The sequence below is a fragment of the Pseudophryne corroboree genome, chromosome 6 (assembly GCF_028390025.1).
Source record: "Pseudophryne corroboree isolate aPseCor3 chromosome 6, aPseCor3.hap2, whole genome shotgun sequence".
Taxonomy (NCBI): domain Eukaryota; kingdom Metazoa; phylum Chordata; class Amphibia; order Anura; family Myobatrachidae; genus Pseudophryne; species Pseudophryne corroboree.
The window spans coordinates 798,558,159-798,572,794 of record NC_086449.1 but is presented as its reverse complement, the minus strand read 5'-3'; the positions used below and the strand labels follow the sequence as shown (position 1 = coordinate 798,572,794).

General features: G+C 44.2%; 1 protein-coding gene across 1 annotated transcript in view; it reads left to right on the top strand.

Annotated features, from left to right (window-relative positions):
• Positions 1 to 1,683: 1,683 nt before the first annotated feature.
• The window catches only part of ARHGAP8 (Rho GTPase activating protein 8), a 91,946-nt gene continuing 78,993 nt past the window's right edge, over positions 1,684 to 14,636 (top strand). Inside the window, exons 1-4 of the mRNA XM_063930065.1 lie at positions 1,684 to 1,834; positions 4,314 to 4,401; positions 12,087 to 12,218; positions 14,016 to 14,102. Of these exons, the coding sequence (XP_063786135.1) occupies positions 1,684 to 1,834; positions 4,314 to 4,401; positions 12,087 to 12,218; positions 14,016 to 14,102 (458 nt within the window). The remainder of the gene's footprint in view (positions 1,835 to 4,313; positions 4,402 to 12,086; positions 12,219 to 14,015; positions 14,103 to 14,636) is intronic.

Below are 14,636 nucleotides of genomic sequence, written 5' to 3'. Positions count from 1 at the left end.
TCAGCCATCTGAGTACGCCTGAGGTTACCCAGACTGGCCCGCGTAGCTCCGTAGCTGACGCCAGGAAGCCTGCAATGGGAAGACACAGACCCTGGCCTCGTCACTCCCAGAAAAAGGGGGTGTCATGGCCCCTTATTCAAGAGTGCTGCCCAGCTCTGACCACCCCTGCCCCCTAAGTGGCCACAGCCTGAAAGACAAGGAGCACTGCGTGTGACCATACAGGACCATGCAGGCGTCCAATCATCGGAGATGTACCTAAACCATCGGGTGTACGTACATCTCTGAATCAGGTCCAGGGTTTGAGCTTTGCAAAGTGCCAAGTGATTTGGGTGATTTAGCGCTAAATTTAGAGCAGCAGGTTCGGCACTTTGCAAATCTCGCACCGCCTGACATATATTATCGCTAGTTCCGGGACTTTCACCTGTCCCATGCCAGGTAACACCGGCGTCCCCTCCGCATACGCATGACTCTCCCATGAGACAGTTCTCTTTCATGCCAGCTCCCACTTTTTGTCCCAACTTAACAACCAGGAACTCCCATACTCGCCAACTTTCTAAAGCTCCGTTCCAGGAGAGTCACAGAGAGAGGAAACCCAATCTAATGCGCCATCTCCTCGTCATCGTGGCCCCACCACCACCACCACTGTTTAAACGCGTAGTCCTTGGTATTTTACAGCGTGGGTAGAGCTAGGAAGACATGATTTAATTAAAATTCCATCATCCAACCACCAGTCCGCCCACTTTAGTCAGGTAGCGGACGGCATCGGGAGAATGGCTATCTCTGTCAGGAGGCCGGAAGAGTACCCCCAAATTTGGGATTCTTCCGGACCTTCCGAGAGACTTGGCAAGTATGAATCCAAAAACATTTAATTGCAATTTCCAGGGACAACCGTTTTTCAGGTTGGCTGCAATTTCACCCATTGGGATCCCACATCAGTATTCTGATGTTTGGGACTGTGACCGTCGGGATGTACCCCATAAAATACTGATATACATCTACGTACTGCAAGTGAATATTGGCAAGCAGAACATATAGAAGGGGAAATATATCAAGCCTTGGAGAGAAAGTGTAGAAGTTTCCCAAAGCAACCAATCGGCTAACTGTCATTTTAAAGACTGTTCTTTGGGCAACTTCTCCACTTGATCCCTCTCCAAGGCTTGATACATCTCCCCTATAGAGAGAACTTTTCAAATTTTGCCTGAAAATAGATTAGATGTAATAAATTCTATTTTCGTTTTTCAAAATAATAAATTATTTGGATGCGTACGCCTGGCTTTGAAGAAAAAACGAGAAACATAAATTGCTGGATTTATTAAATCACAGTGGGAACATTTTAGTTTATCTTTAAACTACCGAATTGCCCACTGAATCTGTCTCCTCCCCCTCATTTGCATGGAATGCCAGTGGAATGATTAGACCATAAGGAAGAGAGTAGGGACAGAGTCAATAACTAAAAAGACAGCTTCCCTAATTATTTCTTGGGAAGTTTGGATTCTGATTAATCAAGTTATTTGTTAAAGTTTGATACCTTTAAAAAAAAAAAGAGAGAAAGAAAACATTTTGGTTTGACAACTAGAGTTATGTATTGGTCTTCATTTACCTTTGCAACAAACGTTATATTAAGTCCTGGTGAACGGCGGTGAGTCTTCCTGTGTTGTGTGAGTGACTCTTGTCGTCATCCCTATGACTGTTGTAGAGCTACAGAAGGATGAAGAGGAGTTGGCACATCTGGGTGATGACACAGTCGTGGACTCTGGATACCGGGAAGCCAGTGATGTCAGCATAACTCATCCGTATTACGACATTGCCCGCCATGGCATCATCCACGTGGCTGGTGAGTTGTGGCAGGTACCGAACAGTCACCTTCTCTCCCTTATTGAGTGTTGAACTCTGATTATGGGGGGTCATTCCGACCTGTTCGCACGCTGCCGTTTTTCGCAGCGCAGCGTTCAGGTCACTACTGCGCATGCGTATGCACCGCAATGCGCAGGCGCGTTGTACGGGTACAAAGCGTATCGTTGCTGAGCGATGGATTTAACGAAGAATCCATTCGCACAGCAGATCGCAGGGAGATTGACAGGAAGAAGGCCTTTATGGGCGTCAACTGACCGTTTTCTGGGAGTGTTTGGGAAAATGCAGGCGTGCCCAAGTGTTTGCAGGGCGGGTGTCTGACGTCCATTCCGGCCCCGGACAGGCTGAAGTGATCGCAGCGGCTGAGTAAGTTCAGATCTACTCAGAAACTGCACAAAATGTTTTTGCAGAGCTCTGCTGCACAGGCATTCGCACACTTGCAAAGCGAAAATACACCCCCCTGTAGGCGGAGACTATCTGATCGCAGCGCTGCAAAAAGTAGCTAGCGAGCGATCAACTTGGAATGACCCCCCGTGGTCTCTACCTCTGAACAGCAGGCGTAAAGGTCCATGTCCAATCTGCCATATGCGTAGGTTGCAAGTTTCTGTTACCACAGTTGGCAGACAACCACACATACAGATTGATAGAGGGCATCATTCCATCGCATTTACCCACATGTCCAGTCATTGGGGGTCATTCTGACCCGTTCGCTCGCTGTTGTTTGTCGCAGCCGAGCGAACAGGTCTCTACTGCGCATGCGCCCGACGCCGTAGTGCGCCGGCGCATGCCTGACGGCCGAAGGCCATAACAGGGCTGCGATCGCCTCTGCCTGATTGACAGGCAGAGGCAGTCGCTGGGCGGGAGGTGGCGGAACGGCGGCATTTGGCCGCCGTTTTGTGGGAGCGGTCCGGCCAACGCAGGCGTGACCGAACGGCACAGCTACAATCAACTCGGAATGACCCCCATAGACTGATCTGCTTCAATCTCATTATTATTTTGCATTAATTGGGAGCACACTACAACACTCAGCAAGTTGCACTGTATTGCTGGTGCCTGAGGTTATGGTGTCTTGTAGTGCTCTGCAGTTCAGGATATATTATATTTGTGCTGCATCCCGGAGCATTAGCAGATATATAGCTATAGATCTATATATATCGTGACCAGCAAAATCTCCAGGTTTTACTCATATCCCATAGAGGTACACAGGGAAATCTGCGTTAGGAATACACAGGGTTTTGGTGGTCATTCCGAGTTGATCGCTCGCTAGCAGTTTTTAGCAGCCATGCAAACGCTAAGCCGCCACCCTCTGGGAGTGTATCTTAGCTTAGCAGAAGTGCGAACGAAAGGATCACAGAGCGGCTACAAAAAAAAATTGTGCAGTTTTAGAGTAGCTCCAGACCTACTCAGCGCTTGCGATCACTTCAGACCATTCAGTTCCGGTTTTGATGTCGCAAACGCCCTGCGTTCGGCCAGCCATGCCTGCGTTTTTCCTGGCACGCCTGAGTTTTTTCGAACACTCCCTGAAAACTCACTCACTCTGCAGCTGCCATTGCGAATGAAAAGCGTTGCAAGACCTTGTGTAAAAATACATCGCCCGTTGTGAAAGTATGACGCGCACTGCGCCGCATGCGCAGAAGTGCCGCTTTTTCACTTAATCGCTGCGCTGCGAACATTTTTCACTAGCGATCAACTCGGAATGACCCCCTTTGTCAGAGTGTCAAGTTCACAGATACAATTGATTGTTTCCTGGAGTTCTGCGTAAACCACAGCTTGTCATTACTGCCCAAGGGGGCTATGTACTAAGCCATGGGGGTCTATTCATGAAGCAGTGAAATGTGTGGAGAAGTGAGCCTGTGGAGAAGTTGCCCATGGCAACCAATCAGCTGCTCCGTACAATTGTATAGTATGCAAATTATAAATGTTACTTCAATGCTGATTGGTTGCCATGGACAACTTCTCCACTGGCTCACTTCTCCACATTTTTTCACTGCTTCGTGAATAGACCCCTTGGAGAGAGATAAAGTGGATGGAGATAAAGTACCAGCCAATCAGCTCCACACTGTCATGTTACAGGCTGTGTTTGACAAATGGCAGTTAGGAGCTGAGTACGTAAACCCCGGAGTCATGTGACTGGTATCTAGTGAACTGTGTTTGAATATTTATTATTACCAGTTATTTGAACATGAAGATGATTTTCCTCACGGAACTCCTGCCTCTGTGACAGGTCATCCTCATTTATATCCATTGAGAAGCATTTTAGCAATCGTGTGTATCTCTGCTGGTAATTGTTTTATGCTGGTATCCGTGCTGTTATTGTTACATTATGGATTATACGTCTCGCTCACAACATCTGCTGCCTACGAGGTGAGGTACCGAATTATAACACGGCTCAATATTTTCATCGCTAGAATGAATCTTTGTGGTTACCTGATGACAGGATCCGTTTCTGTTTTGTCTTCCAGGTGACGACAACTCCGGGAGGAAAGTCATCACCTTCAGTTGCTGCTATCTGCCCCCCTGTCACGAGATCGACCATGTCCGACTGCTGGAGTAAGTCACGTATTACACCGCCAGCGCAGTATAACACCGCCAGTATTGCCCTACTGTGATAAAGGGGGACATTTACTAAGCAGTGATAAGAGCAGAGAAGTGAGCCAGTGGAGAAGTTGTCCCATCAACCAATCAGCTGCTCCGTACAATTGTATATTATGCAAATTATAGATGTTACTACAGTGCTGATTGGTTGCCATGGGCAGCTTCTCCACTGGCTCACTTCTCCGCTCTTAGCACTGCTTAGTAAATGTCCCCCTTAGAGTAATAGCGGAACGGGTTTGTGTAAGGGGGGATTGTTCTGAGTATCAGGCAAAAGGGTGGAAGGTGCGGCCACTCTATAACCAGGGAAAACTAACATACAGTAAGTGTTCCCTGTCCACCCCTCCTGTCTCATTTAAATATATTTGGGAGCGTAGTATCATTCCTTGGAGAGAAATAAAGTACCAGCTAATCCGCTCCTGTCATTTTGCCTGAGTTGCAACACGCCTGTATATCGATTTTGTTCATACAGCGTCGCAGTACAGATTTTGGAGCACAAACGCAGTCCTGGTACATCTGGACGCACAGGTGTAGCAGATTTCTGGACGTACAGGTGTAGCGGCATTAGTATAACACAGGTATGACTGCAGCAACTAATGGCGTCACGGATTTGCCTATGTCCCACTCAGATTCAGGCCCTATGTGAGGGAAATACAGGGCACCGGAATGTGCTCAGCTTGCGTTTAGCTTCAACATCAGACTTGAAATCAGGGCCTGCAGTCTATCCAAACCACGGCCAAATCTGCCCGGTTGTGTAAAAGCCAAACCCGCTTTCATGTAAACACCGCCCCTTTTTGAGGTCCACAAATTGGGATTGTCCCCCGAAAATCGTGACAGCTGCCAGGCGTGTGGATTATTCCTATCTGTTGTAGTAAAACACCCAATACACCCAGTACAGACTTAACTTAAGCCATTTTACCATGTAAAATATCACAGAATAGTGACCAACGGAACACAATTTCAATAAAAACTATTGATGAAAAAAATATATATACATCACAGAATACGCAATTGCCATCGCATACACCCTACAGGCATGCTACCCTATACGCATGGGACATGCCACTCACAACTTCAAATAAATATAACTTATGGAACAATAAGTAAATAAGTGTACTAGTTACCAGCCTGTCAAAATGACAGAACAACACAACAGTAATGTCATTGCCGACGGCTGTGTGCACCTGAACGGAGCAACAATTTAATTTGTAGGAAAACACTTGAATTCCCCCCAAAGAGGTGAGTAGCAGCGTTAGCCTTTTATTATATAGGATTACCAGTGACTGGAAATTTAAAGGGCACAGAGCTCCAAGGCCGAGTCACACAAAAAGCAGCCTCAATTCTGCCTGCTTCCGTGTGTACATCCGCCTGTATTCTCATACCCTCCAACATTTTACACAGAAAAATCGGTACAAATTAGAAAAGGGGGTCGTGGCCGCGGGTAAAGGGGGCGTGGCCACGCCTCCTTTCCTATACTTTCAGTGGAAGTTTGGAGAGCCAAAAATCGGTATAGACCATAAAAAAAAAAGGTAGTGTACCTGCTAAAAAGGTCCATCTGGAGGGTATGTATTCTGAATAAGCCGCATCTATGCGCACCGCCCCCAGGCCTACGCTTTGTGAGAAGGGACCAAGAGGTGTTTGACTGATTTGCTTGTAAATGCACTAAGGCCGCAATACAAGTGCAGTTTATTATAAAATAGTAAGGTCTATCGGCCTTCAGAATTGCTTGCAACTCTAGCTTTGGCCTAAACAGTAATGTTAAGGCATTCCTTATCATTCACAGGCCATTAAACAAACCATTATACCTCTACCTTATTTGCAGAAGTACCCACATACAGTAACAGTACTGGTCTATTAAGGTAGTTATATAAGTCAGATGCTTCCCCCTAGGTTATGTACCATATGCCTTTGAGTATTTTATGACACACAAAAAAAAAAAAAAATAGATTGCTGGTGTGCAGCTCTGCATAAGATGTCCGCCGGTGTGCAGCTCTGCATAAGATGTCCGCCGGTGTGCAGCTCTGCATAAGATGGCTGTCGGTGTGCAGCTGTGCATAAGATGGCTGCCAGTGTGCAGCTCTGCATAAGATGGCCACTAGTGTGCAGCTCTGCATAAGATGGCCACTGCTGTGCAGCTCTGCATAAATATGGCGGGCTTGTTTTTGCCTTGTGAATGATTAGCACTTTAAAAATACGGGTGTTCTCGCACAAAACCTCCAGCTTCTCGCACCCTATTACATATACCCCAATGTGTCATTTATAACATAGCATGTACGCAATATCTCGTGGGCCTTTTTAAAATAAGTTTGCTCGTGCAAGGTAAATATATTTCATTCTTATTTGCGGTACATATTCCGTTGCTGGCTGTAAAAGTATGTCTTTTATAGGCAATTATCTACAGTTTTTAAACTAATCCCAGCGACCTGTGTGCTTGCAGCAAATCTTAGCCGCAGGCTACTTCCACTGGTGACTTTCATCCAAAAATGTCACCGTACGCTCTGACTGAACTTGTTTTGGTACATAGCAAGTATGTACAGTCTGACGTGTTTGAAGTCTCTTTCTGCAGAGTCTTCCCCCCCTGTTTCCAGCAAATTGATCAGAGGGGAATCTGCAACTAATAACCGAGCTGCATACAAGAGAAACACAACAATCTGCGTTTTCAGACTGCCATTTCCATCTCTTAATGGGCACCTCCAAATGTTTGGCAATATCCACCATTTGTGTCCACTGCGTGCGACTCAGTCAGGACCAATATGTATATATTATGGGTATAAAGATGGATTTATTAAGGTATTTTGGGGGTAATTCCAAGTTGATCGCAGCAGGAAATTTCTTAGCAGTTGGGCAAAACCATGTGCACTGCAGGGGAGGCAGATATAGGGGGTAATTCCAAGTTGATCGCAGCAGGAAATTTCTTAGCAGTTGGGCAAAACCATGTGCACTGCAGGGGAGGCATCTAGCCGCAGTTACAGCTGCAGATCCTACTATAAACCTGCACTAATTTTGCACATCTAGACAGTTCCAGTTTTCACCCATTCATGTCTGCAGCGTCTCTCAAGCTTCATCATGTTGGATGAGGAAGGTGCGAGCATTCTGCATATTATAGCTGGGTAGCGCCGGGGCACTGACAGTTGTATACTTACAGTTAGATACTCCAACGTCTATACTTATCAAAGGTTCTAAAGAGCAAAAGTGAATGGATTGTCCCTAGCAACCAATCAGATTCCAGCTATTATTTTAAACGATCTAATAGATAAACGAAAGTGGAAATCTGATTGGCTGCTATTGGCAACACTTCCAATGTAATTTTTTTATTTTTTATTTTACAAATGTCCATATAACCATGATGCTGGTAAGACTGGTCCCCTTATTCATAAGGTGGTTGTCCTGGTAACACATTTGAGCATGGCGGACTCCACTCATCAGCACGCATTCCACCACTCAGAGCCGGCCCTAAGCAATGTGATGCCCTAGGCAAGATTTTGTCTGGTGCCCCCTAGCACCGCTGTTGGTTCCACTGCTGACCCTGCACCCCTTTACCATCACCATCACCTTTCAGTCATAGCAGTCCTCATTTTGGTGCTGCTACCCCCTATATTTTAAATAGGAACAGTGCGCACATTCAGTGCGCAGCCCAAAAGGGGGCGTGGGAAGGGGCATTGCCACACAATAGTAAACCCAATTCAAATTACGCCCACACAGCAGTGCAACTTTATTCATATTATATCATGCAATAGTGTCCCTTATTCACGTTACATCGCATAGTAGTACCACTTTAGCTTATATACATTCCTAATCACAGTAGTGCTCATTATTCACATTACATTACACTGAATTGATCCTTATTTACCGTACATTACACCACACCATATTGTTCTTTATTCACATTAGACCACACAGTAGTGCTTTTTCTATACGTAACACCACACAGTAGAGCACCTTATACACATAATGCCACACATTAGTAATGCATTTATACACATAATACCACACAGTTATGCCACTTACACATATGACACACATTATTAATGTCCTTATAAACATAATGCACCTTACACATTATACCAATCTTTACTAATGCTCTTATACACATAATGTCCCTTACACATGTCACACATTATTAATGCATTTATACATGACACATATAATGTCTTTTACACATAATGCCTCTTACACATATGCCGAACACTATTGCAACCTACCAACAGACAGCACTCACACGGCCTCTAGCACTGTGACCTCTGCCTCTGCTTGGATACAGATTTGCCCTAATACATCTCGCCTCAATATGCCATGCAGCTCCCGTCCAGCTCTGCTAATGTTGGCCACCTTTTTTTGAAGAAAATGTATCTTATTTTCATTGCCTATATTAGCATGACTACATTTTGTGTGTGACTGTATATGCATACAAAATGCTACGTTACAGTGATTTCCAGGAATACACTGTAACGTAGCATTTCGTATGCAGATACAGCCGCAGTCACACACAGAATATAGGCATGCTGCATATAATTTTAATCAGCAGATTATGCTTGTGCCCCATGGCATTCCAAATGCCATAGGCATTTGCCTAGTTTGCCTATGCCTAGGGCCGACTCTGCCACCACTCCTAGTTAGTGGCGTATCTCTAATGGCTGCAGGGTGTGCTGTACACATGGGCCACTGGTCCAGGGATGCCCACACCACGGACCATGCAGTGCGTGCACCCACCACAAATCACTAGGAAAACGTACCTACAGCCATTTTCCCAGAGATCTGCGCATGTGCAGTATAAAAATTGCTGGGAAAATGGCCACCGAGCCATTTTTCCAGAGTCCTGCACATGAGTACTGTCAGAGTCTACTAGCGTTTGTCCGGTGGTAAGAGAAGTGTGGGTCCAGTCTTAGGGAGTGATTCAGACCTGATTGCACGCAGGCGTTTTTTTTTGCAGCACTGCGATCAGGTAGTTGCCACCTACAGGGGGAGGGAGTAATCGCTGTGCAGGGGTGCGATCGCTTGTGCAGAGAGCTGCAGTCTCAGGACTTACTCAGCTGCTGCGATGATCCGGCCAGGAGATGACGTCAGGAATCCTCCCTCCAAACGGCTGGGCACGCCTGCGTTTTTCCGGGCACTCCCTAGAAACGGTCAGTTAACACCCACAAACGGCCTCTTCCTGTCAATTTTCTTAAAATTAAATCCGTCTCTGTCCGGTGATCCCCGTCACCGGCGGCCGATGCGCCTGCGCATTGCGGATCATACGCATGCGCAGTTCAGACCTGATCGCACCGCTGCACAAAAAGCGTACGATCGGGTCTGAATGACCCCCTTAATATACTCCCGCCCTGATTGACTGGTACTTTGGGCGGTATCCAGTTACCTGAAGTCATTGACCGCGGGTAAATGCTTCACTGGAAGCTATCCAACTAGTTCTGACAAACGGACGTGAGCTGCTGCTTATGGGGGATTTCGTTTCACATGTCTGAGGCAGGCCCGTTTTCCTCTACGAAAACAGGGCTACGGCCGATGAAAACACTAAGGTTTCACTGAACCTGTGTATTTTTTCGTGAGAATTTTTTTTTTTTTTTTAAGGACGATCCTAATTGGATAGCCTGTTAAAAAAAACACAAAAAAACAAAAACAAATCGAAACATTTGGAAAAACTGCGAGCAACAGGGGCCAAATGTAATAGAGTGAGAGGTTCAGGAAGTGAGCTATTTTGTTAAGGTTTTTCAGTTTTTGTTTTTTTTTTTAAAGTGGCAAACATTTACACTGCAAAACCAGTTTGATCTTGCTGTGTAAATAATTGCCACTTTAAAAAAAAAAGAACTGCAAAATCTTACCAAATCTCTCACTTTCTGAAACTCTATTACATTTGGCACCAGATGTTTAACCTTCATCTCCATCCTTTTAATTTCTCTCCAAGGCTTGGTCCCTAAAGGCCCGTACACACTGGCCGATATATCGGCCGTTCTCTTGAACGGCCGATATATCGCGGGTCCGTCGACCAGTGTGTACGGCCGATACGTCTGAACTCCGTCGTTCACAGACTTATCGCATCGGCCCCGCAGCACAGCCGACAGCCAATATATCTACAGATATAAGAAAAATATACAGCGCTGCTTGACACAGTATAATCTAAAAATGTATATATTTAATATGGAGAATTATAAATGAAGATACTTTTATACAATTAAAAAATTGACACTCTAAAATAGTATGTCTCATGAATGACTTCAGGTGGACTTAGAGATCTGTTGGTGCTGACATTAAATGGACTAAGCACTCATTAGTATAATAAACCCAGCACTAGCACAGTCATAATAATGGACCAGATGTGAATTAGTTCATCCAATTGGATGTAGTTACCAAGTCTGTGTTCCGTTTAGAATGGATCCCATAAGGTATGAGTCCGTGTAGCAACGGTGATATAGTTGGGGTCCTGGTTTACAGTTCACTTGGAACTCCGTGTTCCGTTAAGTGGATCCTCCTATAGATGTCGTAGGCAGTAGCAAAGCTTTGACAAAGCTGCCTGGAGCAGCGAAACGCGTTAGGCAAAGACCTGTGTGGACACATGCTGACCAGCACTTCCATTACGCCACCACTTGCAGTCAGGACCTCTGCTTCCATCTTCACCTCCGTGAACCAGGACCCCAACTGGCATTGCTACTGCCTACGACATCTATAGGAGGATCCACTTAACGGAACACGGAGTTCCAAGTGAACTGTGAACCAGGACCCCAACTATATCATCGTTGCTACACGGACTCATACCTTATGGGATCCATTCTAAACGGAACACAGACTTGGTAACTACATCCAATTGGATGAACTAATTCACATCTGGTCCATTATTATGACTGTGCTAGTGCTGGGTTTATTATACTAATGAGTGCTTAGTCCATTTAATGTCAGCACCAACAGATCTCTAAGTCCACCTGAAGTCATTCATGAGACATACTATTTTAGAGTGTCAATTTTTTAATTGTATAAAAGTATCTTCATTTATAATTCTCCATATTAAATATATACATTTTTAGATTATACTGTGTCAAGCAGCGCTGTATATTTTTCTTTCTTCTTGTTTTCTCAAGGGTTTGACTACCCCTTACCTATACAGCTGCTAGGGAAAACACACTCATCACAGCGCCCATATATATACTTGTTATATATTTTCTCCAGCATATCTACAGATATATTGGCGCGTCGCTGTGTGTGTACGGCGGTCGGCCGACCGCCCGTACACATGCTGCGGCGGCCGGCGGTAATTGACAGCTGAATTGGGCGGGCGTGTGTACACGCCCGCCCAGTTCATGACGTCAGTCCCCGACGGATCGGGCAGAGTGTATGCTCAACACACTGTCCGATCCGTCCATAGATATATCTGCAGATCAATTGATCTGCAGATATATCTACTAGTGTGTACCCACCTTAAGTTCCCTACCATACAAGAGTCACGTCATCCCGCCTCTCACACTTGCTACTTGAACTTTAACAGATACTGGCCACCAGGTTGCCATAGTGACAAATTAAAGGCGTGAGGGTGATATACGCACTGTGACGTCCCTCATTCAGTCTTGTGATAAGCAGTGGGGTACACTAGTCTAGGGTATTTTTGAGTACTGTGATATTTTTCCCGAAAAACTAACAATGTATTTTTGTTTCAGATACCTCAAATATACGTTAGATCAGTATGTGGAAAACGACTACACCGTCATCTACTTCCACTACGGCTTGAGGAGTTGTAACAAGCCCTCGCTGAGCTGGCTACAGAGCGCCTATAAAGCATTTGACAGGAAGTATGTATTATATCAGTTGCATGCCACGTGTTAATGTATAGTTATATGGCTACTTGGGGTTCAATTTACTAAGCACCGGTTTTACAAGACCGCCTGGTTTTGGTGGGTTTCCCGCCATTTTGATTACCTCAGATTCACTAAAGGCCAAAACCGCAGTAAACCCACCAGTTTATAAGATGTCACACATCACCATTCAGTAGAATCAGTCGTTAGTGATAGGGAATACTATAGTAAATATAAAACAAATAAATTCAAGTTAAGTTTAATTTACAACCCCCCCCCCCCCCTTGTGTACAGGACAGCAGGACAGATCTTGCACAGAGTGCGTTTCATCTTATCTGGCTGGAAATGTAGCAGGCAGCGTTACAGGAAAGCCTAGTGATGGTCTCCTTTGTGTCTGTCTGTTTCCCCGCCCGTTCCATTACATAAATCTGGAAATCATGGCCCTCCAGGCTTCTGATATAATGGCCACAATAATTTCATTGTCACTGTGATACTGGAATGCCACAAATCTCAGATGTAAGGTCTTCAAAGTGAGGGGAGAATAATGGAGCTGAATATGATATTTTTAATGGAAGACAATAAAAAAAAATTAAATTTGTTATATAGTTACTAAGTTACTGCACTTTGTCCACTCATACGGTGAGATCCTGTGCGCTCAGTTACTGACATAATGTTGCAGTGGTAATAGTTCCTTCTGCCGCATGTTAGACATAAAATATTCTACAACAATCTCTGAACCACTTTACAAAAATTGTGGTAGATAGGTATAATAATAATAATAATAATAATAATAATAATAATAATAATACAGGTTGAGTATCCCTTATCCAAAATTCAGAATCCCAAATTTGTGGGTCCCCTACTGAGATAATAACATAAATATGATATATAATATTTATAAATATATATATTTATATATAATGTATATAATTCATATGTCATTATCTCAGTAGGGGGCCCAGAAATGAGGGATTTAGAATTTTGGATAAGTGATACTCAATTAATAATAATAACAACAATAATTCATAATTTATTATAATAGTATATAAATCATAACAATGATATAAACAATAATGATAATAGTGATATAAATAATAGTGATAATAGTAACTATAAAAGTATATAATAATTATAATAATAATAATAAATATACGAAGATATTGGGTATATGTGTGGAACTGTCATTTCAGAAAACATATCATAAATGATATTAGCGTAGCGCTTGAAAGCCATACTGATAGCCTCGCCCAATAGGGATGGAGCAAATAGCAAAGTCATATTAGCACCAGTATAAAATTGATGATGAGTTTCTGTCACGTTAGCCTCCAGTCACGCAACCTGGCCCATTGGTTAAGCATGCCAGTATCTATCCAGACGTGCACAGCAGAAAATAGGCGGGGTTTAGAGATTGGGGGCGGAGCTTGTGATTTTGGGATGTGACCATGACTTATATTGGTGTGACAGATCTGGGGGCAGAGCCTAACATGCCCCAATTCCCAGATCGTGTTTGTTGAGAAGTATGAGATTATTTTTAATTTGTAGAGCAGAATATACTACTACTGTACCTGTGGTCCCTAAATGTAGCTCTGTATGGGGGGAGTTGTATCCAATATTCTAAAAAGGACAGCTAGCTACCATTTTATAGAATGTACTTAAAAAATGGTAGCTACAAGCTGGTTGCTATGGGAGACATCTTTGTTGGTCTAACGCTACCGCCCATGCTAAATCAGTTGATGGCGATAGGTTTTCCTTGTGTGCCACAGCAAACTCAGAATAGTGTTTATGCTTTGTCAGGTACAAAAAGAATCTGAAGGCCCTGTACGTCGTTCATCCAACCAACTTCATCAAAGTCCTCTGGAAAATATTCAAGCCGGTGATAAGGTGAGCGGAGTTTAGTACATCAGCTAGGAAATTGTGACTGGGGCAAAAGGCAATTTCTGATGTAGTCTTTGGGGTCTATTTACTTAGCCTTGGAGAGAGATAAAGTACCGACCAACCAGCCTGTCGTTTTTTTTTAAACACCGCCTGTAACAAGGTAGTTGATTGGTTGGTAGTATATCACCAAAACCTGCACTGTTCTTGTGCCTTGAGGACCGAGTTTGGGAATGCCTACCCTAGAGGGTCCAGTCAGGGTGCAGGCAGTGCAGGGTCCTGCTTAAATAAACCAAGCACTGACAAAGGAGTCAGCTGTTTATATGGACTGACCCAATATACAAGGGAATGCAGTCTATGAAGCCATTAGATGCTTGTGACAATACTGAGGCATAACGGATGTGAGGCATAATGTGCTTGATACCTCAGTGATGTGAATTGAGAGGTTGCATCCACAAAATGGCTGCTCACACTTGCTGTAATGCATGCAAAGCATGATGGTAGATAGCTTTCTGCCATGAACATTGCATACTGTATATAGCT